Genomic DNA, 22,500 nt, shown 5'->3' with positions numbered 1-22,500 from the left:
AATAAAACACAGCAGTTGACCCAGTGCCCAGCAGGTGCAGTGCATTCTGGGAGTCTTTCCAGGGCTGCGGGCGATGGGGGGAATCTGAGGTGAATATAAAAGTGTAGGGAGAACGAGTGCAGAGGAGGAGGAGGAGTTCCACTCATCCGTTCAGCACCTGCAGCTCAGCCACACTACCCTGCACTGATTCATCCCTCCTTCTATATCCATCCATCTCTATCTGTCCATCTCCATCCCTCCATCTCCATCACTCCATCTCTATCTGTCCCTCACTCCATCTCTATCCCTTCATCACGCTATTTCTTCATCACTCCATCTCAATCCCTTCATCCCTCCATCTCTATCTCTCCATCTCTATCACTCCATCTCCATCAATCCATTTATATCACTCCATCTCCATCACTCCATCTCCATCACTCCACCTCTATCACTCCATCACTCCATCTCTATCACTCCATCACTCCATCTCTATCACTCTATTTCTATCACTCCATCTCAATCCCTTAATTTCTATCACTCTGTCTTGCTATCTGTCTTTCTCTTCAGTCTCTCTCTCTTTCAGCTGATTCAGTTTAGCTTGTTTTCTCTTATTCATCTATTCTTTTGGCCCCACCTTATTCCCCCCGTCTCTCTCTCTCTCTCTCTCTCTCTCTCTCTCTCTCTCTCTCTCTCTCTCTCTCTCACTGTCTCTCTGTCTCTCTGTGGTATTCAGCAGTACAGATGGTGGGATTGGGGTTGTGATGGTGGATTTCTGAGGGTTTGAATAATTCTGGCTGAAATTTTAATGTTCTGTTTTATAAAGAGCTTCAGTTTGACTCCTGTGAGCGAGCGATTCCTCAGCATGTCTGAGCGGTGTGAGAGACGTGTAGCACTGAAAACCTGACTGCTCTCCTTTCTCATCCCTCTGTTTCTCTCTCTCTCTCTCTCTCTCTCTCTCTCTCTCTCTCTCTCCAGATTAAGACTTGAATTTGCTTATTTTAACTCATCGATTACAGGGGTTTTGCTCAATTTGGGCTCAGAATCAAGTTTCATGTTCTATTGATGATGATGATGATGATGATGTATTACAGTCTATGCTGTTTAGTAGGATTTGAATGTGTTTTTAAATAGAGGTATATTAAGATGGTTTGATAGGGTTATTTGTTTGTTTATTCTGATTGTCTGAATAGTTTATATATGAGTGTGTCTGTTTAATACAGGAAGTTTCTAGTTTTGACAGTTTTCCCACGTGTTTGATATGTCTCTCTCTCTGTCTCTCTCTCTGTCTGTCTCTCTCTCAGCGTGTCAGTCGGGGTTCTTTAAGACGGCGCAGGGAGACGAGTCCTGTCTGCAGTGTCCCATCAACAGCCGCACCACCAACGATGGAGCCACCAACTGCGTCTGCCGTAACGGCTACTACCGTACCGACTCCGACCCCATCCAGATGCCCTGCACCAGTAAGACCACAACTCTCACACCCCCTTCAGTCTACCTATAAACAGTCTATTATCAGACTATATAATAGTGGCTGATCCATCTCATGAATACCAGCTCCTCCCCTCAGGTAGGAGGTACAGGATGCCTAGATGCCCAGTGCTCAATATGTACAGTAAAGGGCAAAAGTTTGGACACAGCTTCTCTTTTTCAGTGCGTTTTCTTTATTTTCATGATTATTTACATTGTAGATTCTCACTGAAGCATCAAAACTATGAATGAACACATGTGGAGTTTTATGTTCTTAATAAAAAAGGTGAAATAACTGAAAACATGTTTTATATTCTAGTTTCTGTTCTAGGAGCTGTATATATTGAGATTCTTTTTTTTTTGTATATCGCCCAGCCTATATATTCAGCACCTTTGGTCTGATTTGCATATGTACTATCTGTACATCCTCCACAACACCTGATATCAGCGCTGTAAGGGGGGGGGGGTGGGGGGTGATGATGCAGGAACAGCAGGGTACAAAAGCAACATATTGTTCATCCTTTCTTTCTTTTTCAAGTAGTGTCTGAATAAAGAGGCGGGTTAATGTTTGGTAACCTCGCGTGTGAAGCGTGTCTCCTGCAGCACGTTCCTCCTCAGATCAGCCCTGACCTTCTCTATTCCAGACAGCAGCCTAAACCTGCACCTCCCTGACTGTTCTGGGATCTGCTGTTCCTCCTCCTGCTGGCAGAGCGCTGAGGGTTACGGGGCAGCAGTGCAGATCACGGCCTTTCTGTAGGAACAGCAGAGGCCAAGCCTGCAGACGACACCGCGCCGCACCGCCTCTGAGAACGCCATGTTTTTATTTCACTCTGAAAGAGGCAGAGCAGGAGGAGGAGGAGGAGGAGGGCAGTGAAGGAGCGAGACAAAGAAAGAGCGAGCAAAAAGAAATAAAGAGAAAGAGAGAGCGAGATAAAGAGAGAGCAGGAGAGAAAGGACGATCGTTGGAGCTTTTTTTTAGACTAAAAGCCATTAGCATGCGGCCGGCTCTGGGAGCGGAGCAGCTGTTCTGAATAAGAAAGAATCAGAAAAGCAGCGTCACATCGCGCTGCCGCCGCTCAGCGGGCTCCTCTCTGATTAAACGCTGGAAAAGAACACAACTCAAAGCCCAGAGCAGCTTAAGGCGCCTGTTAGCGCCCGCTAACCCAGGAACGCACTGTTTACGAATAGTTTTCGTGCCACGGGGAGGCCAGGAACGCCCTCAGGACTTCGCTGCGCCCCGCGATTAAAAAAGGGCCATAAACGAGTGATCAATTGGAGTTTTGCCCTTTTTTTTCCTCTTAAAGACGGAGGAGCAGAGGCTTCGCTGCTTGATTATCTCATTAGCCCCCAGAGAACCGCCCACAGTAATTAGAAGCACATGCCAGTTAAAGATAAACACGGGGTATTGTTTGTTTTAGCCGGGCTGTCAGTCAAAAACCTCGTCTCAGAGGCCCTTTCACTGTGCACTAGTCGCACTACTCGCACTACTCACACTGCACGCTCGTCCTTTACACTCCTTTAAACTTTTCACAAAGAAGAAACAGAGAGAAGATTCTATGAATTTCTCGTAGCAGAACCTCAGTATCTTTTATCTCCAAAAAAGCAACTGTACACAATCCCATAGCAACAGGGCAAGCAAACCAATCAATTTCTTAGAGCAATTACACTGAAAAACTGTGTGAGAAGCTGTTTAAATTCTGTGATGGTCTTTAGTCTTTAGACTTTGCTAATAGACTCATTACTACATCCTTCTCAAAATCAGCAGGAGGGTCACACAGACACACGTGGGAGGAGCCATTTTAAAAAGCTTTGATTGGTCAGAACCACTGTCAGTCAGATAAGAGTCCTGTAGAAACTGAAAAACACAGACTAATACTTAAAATTAGTTGCTGTTTTTTATTTTAGTTAATTCATAAAATATATGCTAATAGTTCACAATAGCTATAATATATATTTCCTGATTAAATATTATGTAATGATTTACATTGCACTTATTGTCACCTCTTGAAGAATCTGATTCTGTCTCTATAGCTTTGTTTCCCCCTTTTTTATCTTTTCACTTTCCTTATACACTCTTACACACACACACACACACACACAGAGGCTGTGTATTATAGTGGCGAATGGGACACGCCCCTCGCTGTGAGCTCATGCCGGTACAGAACGCTGAGCTGGTATTTCCGGGCTTTAATTAGCGCTACAGTTTGATGTCGTCTGGCATCACAAACCCTGTAATTGTGATGTTCTGGAGTTCAGAGCAGTCCGTGGTGTTTTCACTAGTTTTCACTGAAGGAGAAGTTCATTGAAGAATCTAATTTACATAGTTTCCCTTTACCACAACTGCAGCCGGGCCGAGTCCGGGTCTGACGCTCACTCTGTACTTTTACACTGATGGTAAAAAAGCTGATTTAACGTTTAAACAATGCAGGAAATTAAATCACTGCTGCTGAAAATATAGAGGCTTTGATTTAGTCGACCTTGTGTAGTTTTATACTTCAATTACCTGCACTTTTATCCCAGATACTGAATCATTTATAGTAGATGAATCATTTATAGCAGTTTCTGAATCAGTTATAATAGACACTAAATAGACATTTGATGTGGATATTAAATCAGTTATAGTATAAACTAAAGGCACAGAAACATTTATATTGGATACATAATTTATAACAGATGCTGAATGAACTTTAGTAGATGAATCACTTCTAGCACTTCCTGAATCATTTATAGGAGTTACTGAATCACTTAGCAAATACAAAATAATTAATAATATATAGTGAATCATATAGTAGTTTTTTAATCTTTTGTGGTTTATACTAAATGATTTAATGGAGAATCATTTATAATGGATACTTAATGATTTATAACATTGTAGTAGATGCATCATCTATAGCAGTTACTGAATCACTTTAATGGAAAATCATTTATAGTGGGTACATAATCATTTATAACAGATGCTGAATCAACTATATTAAATAAATCATTCATAGCAGTTACTGAAGGATTAACTGTGGACGCTGTAAGAGGAAGCTGTGTGAAAGGGATGTTCGGGTGCTTACCCGGATTGTCTCCAAAATACAGATATTGATTGTGTGTGTGTGTGTGTGTGTGTTCACAGCCGTGCCCTCAGCCCCTCAGAGTGTGATCTCCAGTGTGAACGAGACGTCGGTGATGTTGGAGTGGAGTGGTCCGCGGGAGAGCGGGGGTCGGGAGGACGTGGTGTATAATATAATCTGTAAGAGCTGCGGTGGTGGGCGGGGCGGCTGCACGCGCTGCGGTGATAACGTGCAGTTCCTGCCCCGGCAGCTCGGCCTCACCCACACCCGGGTCTACATCAGCGAGCTGCTCGCCCACACGCAGTACACCTTCGAGGTTCAGGCCGTCAACGGCGTCTCAGACCAGAGTCCCTACTCTCCTCAGTACTCCTCCGTCAACATCACCACCAACCAGGCCGGTGAGTAAAACCCCCACGCCCTGATCATACTCATCCCTCTACTGGGAAACACAGACTGTTACTATCATAACTAAACCCTGTATCTCTGATACTCTCTCCATCAGTGTGTACTCATTCCCCCCCTCTGGTGACGTTACATAAACTTGAAGATCATATATTATGATTAACTGGTCTCTGTATGTTGTAGGCTGTAAGAGCAAGCATCGTTTTCTGAGCATTTTCTTTTTATCAACTGATTTTCTATGAGGATTTTTTATCTGTATCTCTCTTAAATAGATGAAAAATAAGGCTAAATTCAAGATGTAGGTAAAGCTCTGCTATGTCCACTTTGTGAACAGCACACCTGTTTATGGTTAGTGTCTGTCAGGTTCTAGACATCTAATTTTCTCTTCTCTTTCGGAACTTTTTATCAATTTTGTATAAAGCATAATAATAATAATAATATAATGTGTACTAATGTGTAATAATATGTAATAATGGTGCTGCTGTGCTGCAGTTGTAGATCAGCATGAACCTTGAGTGTATTTATTGAGATTATACCACAGTTTCATTATTATCACTGTTTATTAAAATATTTTAAAGAGTTAAAGAGGAGGAGAAAATAGGATCTGTTTGGTTATAAAAACTCCACCAGTTAAAATAGTTCCATTGCTGCTCTGTTTGGCTGCATGGTTGCTTTCTTGTTTCAGCATGCTCACACACACACAGACACATGTACAGATACACAGACAGTAATTTACCTCCTCCTCTGCAGTTTGCAGGCGTCTCATCCATCCAGTCAGCTGTGGAAATCCAATTAGTGCAGAATGTGTGTGGAGAGGAAATGTGTTTAACATGCTCTCTGAAACACGCAGCTACAAAAACATGCTTTAAGATAAGAGGAAAAAACGCTGCCCGTTTCTCTGAGCTGCCAGGCGGACGCAGCGCCGGCCTCACGATGCATTTACTGATCCCTTCAGTCTCATTTACAATACAGCTCATACACAGCTCTGAGAGTTTCTCAATCCGTTTCTCTGATTTTACTATTTATAGGTTTATGTTTCAGTAAATTAATATTTAGAGTAATTTAGAGCATTTATTTGCAGAAAATGAGAAATGTCTGAAATAAAAAAAAAGATAGAGAGCTTTCAGACCTCAAATAATGTAAAGAAAACAAGTTCATATTCATAAAGAGTATTAAGAGTTCAGAAATTATTCCAATATTTGGTGGAATAACCCTGTTTTTAATCAGTTTTTTTCATGCATCTTGGCATCATGTTCTCCTCCACCAGTCTTACACACTGCTTTTGGATAACTTTATGCTGCTTTACTCCTGGTGCAAAAATTACTTTTTTTAATCAATCGATGAGACTAATTTAAATCACATGATGCTTTGTGGCAAATATCTCTCTCTCTCTCTCTCTCTCTCTGTCTCTCTCTCTCTCTCTCTCTGTCTCTCTCTCTCTCTCTCTGTCTCTCTGTCTCTCTCTGTCTGTCTCTCTCTCTCTCTCTCTCTGTCTGTCTCTCTGAGAGTGGTTGTGTTTCAGTACAGAGCTGCTGGTTGGGTGTTTATAATGAGGGCTGACGGGATGTTTATGTAACCCTGAAGCCTCTCAAACCAGAAGCAATTATTGGGGTGATCCCGCCCCCCCCCCCCAACCCCTCCTGAACCCCCCGGTACAGGAGCGCTAACCACCCCCCCCCCCCCTCACACCGGCCGAGCCGAGCTCTAATGCTAACTGACCCACACTCTGTTCCACAGGGGGGGAGAGAAGTGGGGTGAGGAAAGGGCAGCGGGGGCAAACGCAGGGGGCAGGAGAGCGGAGGGGGGGCTTCAGAAATATTTACTGTACCGTACGGTTACTATTAACCATTAACTGTGCCTTAAAACCATGAAGAAAAAATAAAAATACAAATATTACATAAAAACAGACTACTATAAAGTACTTTTAGTTTAATGTAATTCAGTATACTTCTAAAATACTTATTTCCAAATATACTTTTGTACATTTTTAGAAAAGTACAGTAGTTCACTTAAAGTACAGTGTATCATGTAACTTTTTAGAAAGTAAATTAAATCACTACAACTAAGTAAATTTGTAACATGCTGAAAATTGCAGTACAGTATATTCAAATATATTTTTATACCCAACAAAGTAACGAAGTATACTAGAAGTGTGCAACTTACAAAAGACAGGAACAAGAAGCATGTTGTATATTTCTACTCTAATGTAAATATAGGTAACATATATTTAACATCAATTCTTAGTGCATAAACTCTAATATACCTGGTGTACAATAATAGTGATACAGTTGTAATACTCATTATTAAATATATTATAATTTTGCTGTAAGCATATTTAAAATATGGGGTTACATACATGAAGTAGTTCAAATGTTTAAATGTTACTTATTTAAAGTATATTTAAAATAGTTATATTTTGGTACAGTTAAGAACACTTAGCACAATTTAAATAAGACGTTTGTACTATTTTTATACAATTAAAGTATTAATAAGATTAATAATGTGGCTACAAGAACACTACTAATCTACCATGAACCTTATATAAAATATATGTATGAATAGGAGTGCTGTGCTCTTTTTTTAAGTGTTAAACTTGTATTTTTAGCTCAGTTCAAACCAGTCTAACTATTCTAATATTTTATGCAGTTTTTTTCATTTCATATAACTAGTTCATTTAACACTATTTCTAAAGCATAATGTTAAAATATAAGTTCTACACATTTATATATATATATATATATTTGTCAGGATGCTCATGTGCTCTTTTATCTCTTAACTGCTTCTGGGCTCTTATATGTTTATATTTATTTTTTCCACTTAATTTAAGAGGGTTTTTCCAGAATAATCAGCATCTCAGTGGTGCTGCTCATAAGAGACGTGGACCTGTTTTTCTCTGTAAAGCTGTTTTTGTGACAAATTCTGTATTCTTGTAAAAAAAAGCTCTATATGAATAAAACTGAATTGAATTGAATTTCTTTTGCTTTTTTAACATTGTTGTTCTAAAACTCAAGCTAAGCTAAGCTAAGCTACTTCATACACCTCTACATATATATATTGTCACATCTTTTGCCTGTTTTCTGTCTATTCTCATGTCTGTTATTCTCACGTGACCCGGCTTCTCTGTGTTTCTTCCCTGGTGTTTTTCCACTCACCTGTGTCCATTTGTAGCTCCGCCCCTCATTAGTCAGTCCCCAGGTGTTACCTGTTCTCTTTCCCGCCTTGTGTGTGTATTTAAGCGTCTCTGTCATTAGTGTTAGTTTGTCGGTTCTTGTGCGTTTACACGTCTGTCACGGCTGTGTATATCCCGTCTGTTAGTTGGTCTCCCTGTGTATGAGTTTCTGTTTGGTTTATGTTTTGTTTTCAGTTCTTAAATAAATATTACTTGCATTAGCGTCCGCTCTCCTCGTCCCGTCCTTCACACAGCGTTACATATATATACTGTAAGTCTTGACTGATCAGTTTTATCCAGTAAAGAGTGAAGGGAGATCTGATCTCTTTGGGCTCGTTTTTGATTTGTTTTAGTCAGACTGTTGCTCTCAGGCTCTGATATCTGTTTGATATCTGTTTGATATCTGTTTGATATCTGTTTGATATCTGTTTGATATCTGTTAGTTAGTATTAAATCAGATCTTGTGATGTGCACGGACTCTGTGCAAAAGCCCAGCAGCTCCAGCAGCTCTCGCGCCTCACTGCTATTAGTTTGGCCATTTGTCTTAATTATGCGTCTCCAGCAGACCCAACAAAGCCGTATTGAGGACAGACTCTGTGTTTTATTGGAGCAGTTTAGTGAGGCAGAGCGGAGCGCAGGCCGCGAGCTGTGATTGGAGGGGAGGGGTGTTTCTGTGTTTTTTGTGTTTTTGTGTTTTGGCTGGGTGGTGATGAAACACAAAGCCAGCTTTTACCTTCTCCCCTCACCATCACCCCATCACCGCTCTCACTGCCCTCACCCTGCGGCTCAGACCACGCCACCGCTGATTTTAAGCTATTTAAAATTCCACTCTGAACTAAAACTAGACTATTACTATATTACTATACCATACATCATTCAATACCTGTACATTTAAATACATTAAAAAAGAAAAAAATGAAGCAAAACTAATTTTTTGCTTGTGTTTGTATTTCCACTTGGGTCTCGACTGCTCCTCTAAACACTGCAATATCCATAACATCAATCCATCCATTTATACATACAGTATGTTTTCTGTGAATCAACTTAACATAATGGCTCCTCCCTTATTGTGACATCACAATAAACCACAATAAACCCTACATAGAACTGCCCTGGCCCCACCCTCAACTGTCAAACCCCCACCAGTGCCCCACCCCCCCTCTCACTAGACGGATGCATTAAATGCTTTACTTTTATACAGCAAATAAAGAGCATCTCTATTGTTGAAACGTTGTTTGTAATTTATTTGCAGCCAATGGCACGCTGATTATGATAATGATTATGACTGAGCTGCTGGTTGAGGCTGTGAAGGAGCTCCAGCAGCTCATTTACGGGAACAGCAATGTTATTTTATTTACTATTCTGTTTATTGTTGATGTAAAAGTTGGGTTGTGCAGGCTAAAATTGTTTTATGAAAGATTCAGCTCTCTCATATCTGGAAAAATGTATTGGGCTCATTAAACATTTTTAAGTGTTCAGGTTGAAATTCTCTAAACTCATTTTATTGAGTTGTACTGACCGGTAATTTCACTCAACGTAATAATATTATTTCTCCTGAATAAAACACAGAAATTGCGCTAGGCTGGGGGTGCTAGGCTAATACCTGAAGGAAACACAATAGCGTGTGGTGTTATCTATCAGGGGGGAGGCTCTGTGTGAGAGCGCTACATGATGGAGGGCTGGACCTGCTAATCTGGTTCAGGCATTATCAGGTGATAGCGGAAGATTTACGACTTAATTATCTCTGGAATTGCTCTGGCGAGCCGCTGCCGGGGCCACCGGGGATGGCAGTGCCAGCGGCGGCTCTGGCACACGGCTGAGTGGCTCTCACCTACAGATGTGAACGCCTGAAGCTCACAGCCGGTGACCCAGCTGCAGAAATAAGCTGGGATTTACATTTCCACCGTGTCCTCTGAGTCTGAGACAAGCTTAAATATATATATATATATATATACACCCCGTCATCTCCCCTGATCACCATCACCTGGATTGTAATGATTGTAATGGGATGTGCACCACTGGTGGTACATGAGGCACAGCAAGGTGATACACCAGTAAATCAGCTTTGTTTTTTTATTTGTAAATGCGTGTGCATCTGCTTTCATCTGCTTTCACTGGAGAGAACGACAGTGTCATCTCTTTCTCTTTATTTAATTGCTTCACATTTTAGCGTGTCTTAAAATCCTTTTATTCTAAATATATTTTATTTCTTCTTAATTAAATCTGATATTTTTTGCTTGTTTTTAGAATTTAAACTCATTTTTCAGTCCCTTTAATTTTGTAAATGATCGCCTGCATTGAAATTGAGGGTTAGCTTCAATGTATTACTGAGTGAAAATAAAGGTTGATTGATTGATTGACTGATTGATTGATTGGTTGATACACTGCCTAAAAATGGAGATATGAGTTTGTGCTTCCCTGATAGTAGCTGTGTTATGCTGTGCTACACCTGTGTTAAGGGATGTTTTTATGTTTTGCAATTAGACTTTAGTGAAAAATACAGAAAAATCAATTAGCTAAAAATAAGATAAAGGTTATAAAATTATGAAGCAAATTAACGGTAGAAGTAAAATAAAGGTAAAAAAGACAAAATGCAAAACTAAAAAAAAATAAATAAACTGAACTGAAACAGGTAAAGTCTGTCTGAATGGGGTTAGAAACTGAAGTGTGAAATGGATTAGTGACTCCGGGAGCTGAGCTTTAGCGTTATGTTGGATTTATGTAGATGAATAATAAAAGCCTCGTGTTTCTGATTCTGTTCCTGCACTGCATTATAAGGAGGCGGGTGGGGCGTCCCGCTCGGACAGGGACAGAAGGCAGCAGCCAGGCCACATATGGAAGGTGCCGGGTGGGGTCAGGAGAGTGCCGGGTGGGGTCAGGAGAGTGCCGGGTGGGCCAAACGACACCTGGAGCTGTGGCAGCAGCAGCAGCAGGCACAGACCTCCTCCCTAAACGCTGCTCGCCTGCATACTGATGCCCCTCACCGAACGCAGAGCGCGTACGGTTAGCGTTAGCATTAGCATTAGCCGCAGAGCTACAGTACAGTACTCATAAGTATGCAGAGTCAGTTACATAAGCGCGAGTCATTGAACTATGCAGCGACCTGCACGTAAAATATGCATTTAATTACGCGCGAGAGAGAGGAAGAGTAGAGGCTGTAATCCTGACCGTCCTGCGATCTCGCAATATTTTAACATCATTTACATAAAAGTGTCGGCGCTAACGTCCCCGTGCAGTCTCTGATTTAGGACGTTGCTTTTAAAACACTCGTCATTTAATTACAGGTAATAACAGCACAGTCCAGCCGCTGTAAATCCAGCATATTTTTATTAAAATTAATATTGAATGAAAATGACATCGGACATTAAATATAAACAGATCAGGCATCCCACAGACTTCCGCTGATGAAAGTAAAATAAGTCAAATTTGTGCTGACGTATTTTACAGAAACATTATATGTTTATAAAATATGTAACAATATGCCCCAGCCACGCCCACATTCATGAAATATGTAAGTGCATAAGGACATTGGATATCACGATTTAAAATGATTATTAAAGTCATGTCAATTTATTAAAGAATAAGTTGATAATGTAGTTATTGTGACAGATTTATTTTAGACTCCTAAACTGTGGATGTTGATGTTACACTTCAGACACACGCCCGTCTATCTGCAGTAAGAGCTGCTGCTGCTGCGTTTGATTGTAGACTTAAGGAGGAAAAACTGAAAAAAGGGAAGTCGAGCTCCGTCTGGCCGGCGTCCCTCTCCGCCATCTGCAGTGGATTGTGGGTTTTATGTCTCCGCAGAGTTTCCAGCGCCGTAAAACAGCGCAGCGCGATTTCACTTCATCAAGCTTTAAACCATCTGCACTGGAAAAGATTGGAAGTATTAATGGACTCATATTTACACCATAAGCTAATTCAGAAATAGGCACTTCGGAGGCTTAAGGAGTTTCAGACGCTTTACGGAGAGTTTGAGTTTGATCTCCAGCCCTCTGTGTGGTAAATCTGGAGGAGGAAATGAAGAGGAAATCTGTGGATTAAAGCGCTCGCTAATTAAACAACAGAACAGACGAGCAGCGCTGCATTCTGCTCAGTTTTCTCACACTAGGATTTATTTTTTAAAGTATATTTCGATTGGTGGGTGAAAAAATAGTTATATTGTGAATCTGAAACGTCTGAAATAAAGGAAAAACACCTCTTAAAATTTTACAGCGAGTAGCAGCCGCTAGTTTAGCGGTTTGGGAGGGAAATTTGTGGACGTGAACAGAATTTCACAGCTGTTAAACTAAATCAGGAACTAAAACACAGCAGTAATCAGTGAAATGATGTGAGCAGATTATAGGTAACTTTCTATCAGAGCTAAACACTCTTACAGATTTCTTACAGGCCATAATTTACTCTACATTAACTTGGTTTATCACAAAGCTCTGTTTTATAGGGTTTAAGTCTTGTATGTACTTGAAAATCTTGAATTTATAAAGTGATAACTTGATAACAGTGGAAGGAAAAATCCCTTTTTTTGTTTGTTTAACGTGAGTAATATTGTAACGAGTCATTTTAGATTAGCCATTTCTGCTGGTCCATTTATTAATAATTCATCACATAACAAAAATTAACTTCCTGAGACCCGGATGCTAACATGAGGTTTATGTTATAATATTCTATATATTTAGTCTGGTTAAACTCTGCACTTTAGGCATACTGTATCTCTCAGTATTTTTTATAATATTTGTCTACAGATATTAACATTTTTTTTTTGTAAGGTAAGACTGAACCAGAATGAACATTTATTAGTTAACATTTAAAATTAGCATTTATATTCTTCACCACAATACGAAACATATATCTCATATTTTAACACACAATTCTTATAAACATTCAAAGGGACAGCATGGCCGCTGGGTCCCGTTGTGTACCCACTCTCAGGAGGCTCCCGTAGGGAAACGTCTTCAGGAAGTATTTAGGAAGTTTAGTAAATATCTGTACGTTTAATTATGTAGTTTATTCCTATTTTTTTATTTTAAGAGACGCGTTTGTGCCTGAATCTGATCTGAGGGATTGTGTTGTGCTGTATTTAAAGCTACATTTACACTGAATTAGATTCTCTTATTTCCCAGTGGAAAAATGTATATTTTTATGATCAGGTAATATATATTAAATACTCTAAATTGATTTGTACAGGTATGTATAGTGTATGTGTTTGTGTGTGTGTGTGTACTGTATAAATGTGTGTATGACTGTGTGCTCAGATATGGATTGTTGGTACTCTGTTCTGGGTAAATGCTGTAGTGCTGGATGCAGTCCTCCAGGTGGACAGTTGTTGTTTCTGGTTAAGAGTACGCTGTACGCTATTGGCTGCCGCTTCCCACCGGTGTGTAAATTGTCTATCTAATGTTTAAACTCTAACGTTTATTTATTGAATCATATGCTGAATAAACTGTAGGAATAGGAAAATGAATGTAAGTCTGTAAGTCTGGAGCTGAGTGGGAATGGGGGGGGGGGGGGGTGCAGGTTTTTACAGTGGAAGAGAACGCAGGGGAATTTTCGGGTGCTGACCTGATCAGGGCTACCTCCACCAACCCGGCCCAGATCTCCACCGCGCTCCCGCACCACAGCCCGGCTGCAAATGAGATCCACATGCGCTCACCGACTTTTATATGGAGCCACATCTGAACCGAGCGCCAATGAGATTCAGGGGGAAAAGTCCCGCAGCCGAAGCCTCTTATTTGATGATTATTCTACGGCTCTCCTTTCTGCAGTTTTCTGCTGTTTTCTGTCGTTTTCTGCTGTTTTCTCTCCTCTTCGTTCCTCCTTCCTTCAGCAGCGGCACTCCATAAACTCACAGCATTCACAGAAAACTCGTTCTTCTTGTTGGATCTGCTGAGTTTTAAAGTGCGCTGCTCGTCAGACCGAGAGGCTGGAATTCTCTTGAAGTATCGGGATGTGTTTAACAGAGCGCAGAACAGCAGCTGCAGCTCCGTTTTTCACTTTATTCCCTTCTTTTCCTGGTTAAAATAGCCGTGAGCACTGAGACCACGCTGACGGTCATACAAGGTGACCCTCATAGAGAACTCACATTTGGTGCGCACCTAATTAACCAACTATTTTAATTCATTCATCTGAAGTTTTGGGAAGGAATCCAGTGGGCAGCGCTGAGGGAATGCAGGAGGAGTTAAGAGGTTTACGCAGAGTGTGCACTGCAAAAAACTGAATCTTAGCAAGTGAATTTTTCTAAATTTAAGGCAATAAATCTTATTTTCTTCTCTGATAAGACTTTTTATCTTACTAAGCATTGTGTGTAAGTGTTTAAGTGATTATTTTGCTTATTTTAGGGATAATTATCTTAATCATTCTTACTCAGAATTTGTACCTTATTTTAAGTAATTTGAACTCAAAATAAAACACAATCAAGCAGCAATCAAATTATTCTGATTCTTGTGTCCAAAAACAGTGACTTTTTTGCTTGATTTAGGTGTTACTTCACTCATTTTGAGACTTTGCCATTGCTTTTTGTGAGAAATCTTACTAAGAAAATTTAGCTTACCCCATTGGCAGATTTTTTTGCTTAATATACATAAATTTGTCTTAATTTGCATATATTTTGTCTAGTTTTTGCCAGTGGATTTTTTGCAGTGTAACTGGTGGGCGTATTAGAGGAGCAGATCTGCTGAGGGTAATAATAAGGGCGTAGAGATATATTTATTTATCCACTTCAGACGGTCCGGAGCGCAGGAAACTCTTACGAGATCGCGCTCCATTAAATCCTAATAGGCTTAAAGGGATAAAAGTAACGTTATAAACTGTGTTTTTCTCTGAGGGGAGAATTTGTTCCTCGATGTCGAACAGACCAATGAAAAGCTCTGCAGCACAAAGAGAAATAAAACCCTTTATTTTATAAACTCAGGCTTTTACCAGGGATTTATTCTGGACTTCAGCTCAAAGCTCCTATTATATATAAACACTCAGTCCAGCCAGAACATTATGACCACCTCCCTGTTCCTACACTCTATAATAATAATTACATATAAACTATTAATAATAAAGGTAGTGAGGTAGTTGTGAGGTAGTTGTGAGGTAGATGTTTGGTAGTTGTTTGGTAGTTGTTTGGTAGTTGTTTGGTAGTTGTGAGGTAGTTGTGAGGTAGATGTGAGGTAGTTGTGAGGTAGTTGTGAGGTAGTTGTGAGGTAGTTGTTTGGTAGTTGTTTGGTAGTTGTGAGGTAGTTGTGAGGTAGTTGTGAGGTAGTTGTTTGGTAGTTGTTTGGTAGTTGTGAGGTAGTTGTGAGGTAGTTGTGAGGTAGTTGTGAGGTAGTTGTGAGGTAGTTGTGAGGTAGATGTTTGGTAGTTGTTTGGTAGTTGTTTGGTAGATGTGAGGTAGTTGTGAGGTAGTTGTGAGGTAGTTGTGAGGTAGTTGTTTGGTAGTTGTTTGGTAGTTGTGAGGTAGTTGTGAGGTAGTTGTGAGGTAGTTGTTTGGTAGTTGTTTGGTAGTTGTGAGGTAGTTGTGAGGTAGTTGTGAGGTAGTTGTGAGGTAGTTGTGAGGTAGTTGTGAGGTAGATGTTTGGTAGTTGTTTGGTAGTTGTTTGGTAGATGTGAGGTAGTTGTGAGGTAGTTGTGAGGTAGTTGTGAGGTAGTTGTGAGGTAGTTGTTTGGTAGTTGTTTGGTAGTTGTTTGGTAGTTGTGAGGTAGTTGTGAGGTAGATGTGAGGTAGTTGTGAGGTAGTTGTGAGGTAGTTGTGAGGTAGTTGTGAGGTAGTTGTGAGGTAGTTGTGAGGTAGTTGTGAGGTAGATGTTTGGTAGTTGTTTGGTAGTTGTTTGGTAGATGTGAGGTAGTTGTGAGGTAGATGTGAGGTAGTTGTGAGGTAGTTGTGAGCAGCACGCTCTCCGCTGGTGCTGCACTGAAAGTGTCTGATATGTTTTGGATGTATTTGATATAAAACAGCTGGAATTAAGTTTAGATTCCTGAGCTCCTCTGCTCTGTGTTTCCATTCCTCTTCTGTCTCCTGGGTTCTGGTTATTCTCAGTCGTGAGTTTGCTTTATTTCCAGCGTGCTCTATATATTTATAGATATATATTTATATATTTATACACACACCTCTGTCAGGACCGAGGTTTGTATATATCTAACACTTCATCATGATTGGCCGGCGCTGTGGCGGTGCAGTCGGCTCTGGATGAATTTGATTGGGAAGATTTTGGGGCAGCAGGAAAAATCTTAAACTCCTGGATTCAGAGATAAATCCTCATCATCATCAGACTGTGTGGAGAAGCTGGATCTGAACACGAGGAGAGTATTTGATGATCTGTGATAATCACTCTCACTCCTCTGCAGCAGTGCAGTCAGTCAGTCAGTCAGCGGGAAAAGAAACAAAACTCACCTAATCGCCTTAATTTCCCTTAAATTTCTTATGATAACAGCGGAGCTTTGCTTTGAGTTGAACCCTGATGTCCTCCAGCTCTGCAGTACAGGATAAAAAGGACTACAATCAAAAAAACATTCACTACAGCTCTTCTCATTCAGGGTTTTTATACCATATTTCTTTATTTTATGTATTTTCTACATTTTAAATTAATATTAAAGAGCTGAAAGCAATTTAAGGGACACACATAGAGTTCTGTAGTAGTTGGGGATAAGTTAAGGAGTTAGGGATGGAGTTGGAGTTGAGTTGGGGGTGTGTTGGGGATGAGTTGGTGATGAGTTTGTGATTAGTTGAGGAGCTAGGGATAAGTTGGGGAGGAGTTAAGGAGGTGGGGATAAGTTAAAGAGTTGGGGATGAGTTGGGCATAGGTTGAGCATGAGTGGGAGGGTTGGGGATGGGTTTGGGAGTTTGGGATAAATTCAGGATGAACGTGAATGAGTTGGGGATGAGCTGGGGATGAGTTGGAGCTCAATGCTAATGTGCTTGTTCCTGAATGCAATCAAATCAAACCCAGAAAATCACAGTGATGCTCTAGAATGTTCCTTTGTGTTAACTCTAATAATTCCAAAACATCTATTACTCTTTCACCTCGACAGTTTATAAAAAACATCACATTATTTAATGGTCTTATAAATTCAAATACTAAAAAGAGGCTTATTTTACCCCCCCACCCCCCCCCCCCTACTCACAGCCTCCCTCTGTACTCTCAGAAATGTTGATTATGCTGCAGTTTATTGTAATTTGAGTTGGTGATGAGAGAGATATTGTGATATTTTGATGCTGTAGTTTTTTAGTTGGGGATGTTCTGGTGTGTTTAGTGGTTTGAGTTATTAGAGTTATAGAATGAGCCGCTCCGTCTCGCTGGCATGTGTCCATCAGGGTGTTGAGGAGCACATGTCCCGGCTTTGTTTGCGTTCGCTGTGGATTAGATTACCAGCAGCCGAGCCCGGCCCGACCCGGCCCGATGCAAATGCAGCGCCACAAAGAGAGCATGTGTCAGCCTGTAAATATATATTCCTCTGTAAGAAGATATCCGTGGAAGCTCCCGCTGTGGACGTCTAACTCTTTGGCCTTATTAGGGTCTCTCTTCTGACAGCAAACAAACTTAGAAATGCAATTAAAGTGGAGGAGATTGCTTTATACCAGCACACCGACCAATGGGGCATCGGCAGGACCCCTGTGGCACTGTGGGAAATGGAGTTCAGGGCAGCTATTCATTACAATCTGCCACGTTCTCATTATTAAAGACTGTCCCTCATGTGTCTCTTGATCAGTGCAATGTGGACAGAATATATATGTCCCATAATAACACTCTTAAACTTTCATTATTATTTATAAAAATATTTACATTTTATGTTTTATTATGTTTATATTTCATCTTAATTTCATCGTTAACCCAGCTCGGCCGCTCAGACATCTTTATATAAGCTGTCAGGAAACGCGACATTTGATTGTTGTTTCATTTTGTAGAAACCTGACAAGAAAAACATGCACATAAATAAAAACAAAAAATTAAAAAATATAGTGTAGGTGTGCCGTCCACACGACCCGGTAGAGACTCGGAGCGTCCTGCTGCAGCGCTGCAGACTCAGGACTCGTCCTGTAAACAGTCTGAGGGGAATTCCTCCGACACGCCGCCGCAGGAAGTCCGATCCTCGGTCTGTCAGAACCTTCAGAGAAAAACCACCAGTCTTTATAACAGCACAGCGCTGAGTTTAGAGGAGATAATTTGGTGTTTGGGTGGATAAAGCTCTGCATGTTTACGCATGTAGACGACACTTTAACTCAGGGGTTCTGAAGAGAACAGAACCTGATCTTTATTTTAGAGCTGAATGATTTTTATAATAGTGTAGAGTTCTGTACTTTCAGTGTTTAGTATAGAATACTGTGTAAAGTACATTTTAAATCTGTCGCTTTGCTTTACGTTTGATTTACTTTTATAAGTTATTTGAGTTACAGGTTGTTTGGGTTTAAGTGAATTTGATGATTATTTTGATGGTTTTTATGGTCAATAGAATTAAAATGTTGCTGATTACAGTAAATGGCCTGGTCTAGTTTTGGTGTGTACAGTATGTGAGAAGTAGTTTGGAAGTGGAAAAGACTGTTCGTGTATTTTGTTCCTTTCAGGTTATAATTTTGGCCTACAGATGCTGGTGTGGTAAATATCTGAACTTTAAGTCGATGCCAACAAATGTAAAGATAAAAATGTATACACTATAGATATTTTAGTGTAGGCAACAGATGCCTTGGGATGCCTTGAGTGGAACAGTATATTATAAATACATGTTGTGATATATTGTATTATTTCTATCTTATCTTATCCTATTATATAGATATGTCATCAAATAACAATATATTTATTGATTGAAACGTAGATGCTCTAAACTCCCTAGGCCCCGCCCCCATTTATTTATGTTGGTAGTTAAATTGTGAGAAACTGAAACATTAGTAAATCTGTAATTCCTGGTATTTGATTATTTAGGAGTATTTAAATCCTCTTCAGTAACACAGATGCTGTAGAGTATCGTAGAGAATTGCTATATTGTGATAAATCGATTATCACAGAATCACAGTATTGTAATAATATCGTATCGTGAGATTGTGTTGTGATTTATAGTGCTCAGAGTTGTGCTCTGAGTATCAGAGAGGGAGAGATCTTCTCTTCTTCTTTAGACAGAGGGAGAAAGGGATGGTGTTCTGGGGTAAAGGATTGGGGGGTTTTGCTCTCTGCCATTAAACACGACACGGCGGGTCGGAGGGACGGTCCGGGACACAGGGGACACAGCGGGGCGGGATTTATGGCCCCGAGCCGAAGGGCCCATAAACAGTCCGGCACGCGCTGCCATGGAAAATCCACTGAGTGGAAAAACCCGTCACTACCACCAATCAGAGCTAAAGAACGAGCTTAACGAGCTTAACGAGCTTAATGATCTTAACGAGCTTAACTCTTTAAACTTCTGCTTTCATTAATTACTTATTAATCGTAAAGCTTTAAACACAATTTAAAAACATATAAAAGCGCAAAAGTAAATCCATAATATATTATTCATTTCAAATTAATGTTTCGCAAGAAATATATAATCAAACCTAGATATACTTCCATATGCATATTAAGCCACGCCCACTTATCGTAATTAAATGCAACTTAATTTGCATGTTACGCATTGGTGATCTGAAAGTCTATAAGCCCAGCCTCCCAAACTCTCAACCAGACCAACAGCATCAGAGGCATGTCTACGAAATTGGACACTGAGATGGAATAGAAATTACACGAGATGAGTCACTGTGATGAGAAATACATTCATTAAACACGACAAAGACATACAGAAAGTGTTAAAATATACAGCTCTGTAAAAAATAAAGAGATCACTTCAGTTTCTGAATCAGTTTCTCTGATTTTGCTATTTATAGGTTTATGTTTGAGTAAAATGAACATTGTAGTTTTATTCTAAAAACTACAGTCACATCCTTTCCCTGTTTCCTGTCTGTTCTCATGTTTCTCGTCTCAGTAATTTTCCATTCACATGTGTCTAATTTGTAACTCCGCCCCCTCGTTACCTGTTTCCCCAGGTGTTCGTAGTTTTGTGTGTGTGTTTCCTGTGTATTTATAGTCCTGGTGTTTCAGCTTTTGGATAACTTTATGCTGCTTTACTCCTGGTGCAAAAATTCAAGCAGTTCAGTTTGGTGGTTTGATGGTTTGTGATCATCCATCTTCCTCTTGATTATATTCCAGAGGTTTTTAATTTGGTAAAATCAAAGAAACTCAGCATTTTTAAGTGCTCTCTTATTTTTTTTCTAGAGCTAGATATAAAATATAATCATGCCTCTGTTTTTTAACTTCTCTCTCTCTTTCTCTGTATTTTTCAGCTCCCTCCGCCGTGTCTATAATGCATCAGGTCAGCCGCACCGTGGACAGCATCACTCTCTCCTGGTCGCAGCCGGATCAGCCGAACGGTGTGATTCTGGATTACGAGCTGCAGTATTATGAGAAGGTACTGAACCTTCAACAAACTGATAAATATGATACATAAACTAAGATTTAAAATCTGTGTAAAGCTTAAAATATGATTTTATATCTTTTCTAAAGAATAGCAACTTGGAACATCTTGGATAAATTAGAGACTGGAAAGTTCCCACTCACCTGATTACTAATGATTTACACCTGACTCATCTTCTGTCCCTGTCGCTGAGTAAATAAAGTGTTTAAAGTGTTTAGTCTGCGTCTCTGTGAGTATCTTTAGAAGCTGTAATGTGTTTTGGAGCGGTGAGTCGTGTTCCAGTCGGCTCGGTTCTGTTTACGCTTTGGTTTCTCGGTTTCTCTGCTTTGTTGGATCGGAGTTTAATCGGGCTGATTTTTCTCTGTTTGTTCTTTTGTGTCTGACACTCTTGCGTCATGTTTTGGCAACAAGAATCAACATTAGCGTGTTTTTGAATAAAATCTGGTCTATTTTTAACCCGTCTGCGTTTCTGTTCCAACCCTGACCTCACTGCACTCTCAGAAAAGAGGTTATAAACTCTTTATAAACTCTGTTTTTTAGCGTACAGACACTGTAACTGATGGAGTATCATTAGTTATTCAGTATATTTACAGCAGTTTCTCGGGATTAAGCTTTTTTAGGACTTAATATTGACTAAATTGTGCTGTTAAATTGTGAAATTTAACTAAATTGTGTCTGGAAAATTGAATTTAATTTATCAGGATGTTTAGTGATAAGCTTGCAGAGAGTAATCCAGAGGATTCAGAGCAATTTAAAGAAGTAAAATTCACACAGTACCCAGTGTATCAACATTAGAATGTTTTTTTATTTTACCTCAGGCTGTGATTTTAAAAACACCATTCGTTTCTGTTCCCACAGAGAGAAAGACTTGGACAGAGTCCTTGTCGACGTGAAAAGACACGCGACCTCAGAGGTTCACTCATAATCAGTTGGTTCAAGTACTACAGGCGACCGCGCAGCCTTCTGCCTAATGCATGCAGTTCATGCATAATCTTGGTTAACATTATCATAAGCATACATTATGCATCGCTATATTTGCATCTGTCCTCACTCAGAGCTGCTGAAATGCTGCTCTATAGACATGCAGAACAGTAACGGCGTGCGGAGGCGAGCCGCGTTGTTTGGCTCGAGCGTTGGGAGCGTTGGGAGCGTTGGGAGCGTTGGGAACGTCTACGCATGAATGCAGCTTCATGGAATTGTGTATTTGAGGGTTCTGGCTTAACTACTGATCCATCCGAACCCATTATAATCAGGGTCAGTCTCTGGGACGGGAAATCACCGCGGACCTGCTGGTTAAGCCGCTGAGGTTAGGATCCGGGATTTGTGGTCAGAAACAATGGAGCGTTGACTGCAATAAAAACAGCATTTTCGAAACAAATTCTGCCGAGTGTATTTCCAGAAAACACACATTCGGAATTGCGTACACAGCCTGTCCGTCCTTATCACTGTCGTAAAGCCCCGCACGCCAACCCAAACACACGCCCTCCCTCCCCCACGCACTGTAAAACCCCACGCTGAGTTTACACTACTGATTCATGCACTGGAATACTGTAAATCCGTGCAGAATAAATACAGGTCTGGGGCTGCTGGTGCACTTCATATAGAAACAGACATGCTGAACACTCACTGCACGCCCACTTTCCCCTAATAAACCTTTCCTGATCTCTTTACCTGAAATCTAAACATTTCTTACCGTAAAACTGATTTACAGCATGAGAGTAACGGACTTCTGTAACTTTTTCACTGATTTAACTGTGGAGATTTAATCAGGATAATCAGAACTGCAGCATACGGTCTGTACAGATACATATTTTACCAAACTGAACTGCTTGAATTTTTGCACCAGGAGTAAAGCAGCATAAAGTTATCCAAAAGCAGTGTGTAAGACTGGTGGAGGAGAACATGATGCCAAGATGCATGAAAAAAACTGTGATTAAAAACCAGGATTATTCCACCAAATATTGATTATTTCTGAACTCTTAAAACTTTATGAATATGAACTTGTTTTCTTTGCAT

The 22,500-nt window shown here is 40.3% G+C and overlaps 1 protein-coding gene and 1 long non-coding RNA gene across 4 annotated transcripts in view; both read left to right on the top strand.

The window, feature by feature from the left end:
• Positions 1–22,500, top strand: part of ephb2b (eph receptor B2b) — a 153,723-nt gene that overhangs the window by 109,145 nt on the left and 22,078 nt on the right. For all 3 annotated transcript variants that reach the window (XM_049471878.1, XM_049471879.1, XM_049471877.1), the window contains exons 4-6: positions 1,281–1,436; positions 4,562–4,897; positions 20,354–20,478. In XM_049471878.1, the coding sequence (XP_049327835.1) occupies positions 1,281–1,436; positions 4,562–4,897; positions 20,354–20,478 (617 nt within the window). The remainder of the gene's footprint in view (positions 1–1,280; positions 1,437–4,561; positions 4,898–20,353; positions 20,479–22,500) is intronic.
• LOC125787528 (uncharacterized) lies at positions 15,166–15,812 on the top strand. The gene is made up of 4 exons (XR_007429417.1): positions 15,166–15,180; positions 15,313–15,345; positions 15,533–15,598; positions 15,709–15,812. It is a non-coding gene; the product is annotated as an uncharacterized LOC125787528 (long non-coding RNA).

This window comes from Astyanax mexicanus, chromosome 24, assembly GCF_023375975.1.
Source record: "Astyanax mexicanus isolate ESR-SI-001 chromosome 24, AstMex3_surface, whole genome shotgun sequence".
Classification (NCBI taxonomy): domain Eukaryota; kingdom Metazoa; phylum Chordata; class Actinopteri; order Characiformes; family Acestrorhamphidae; genus Astyanax; species Astyanax mexicanus.
This window is presented reverse-complemented; position numbering and strand designations above follow the sequence as displayed.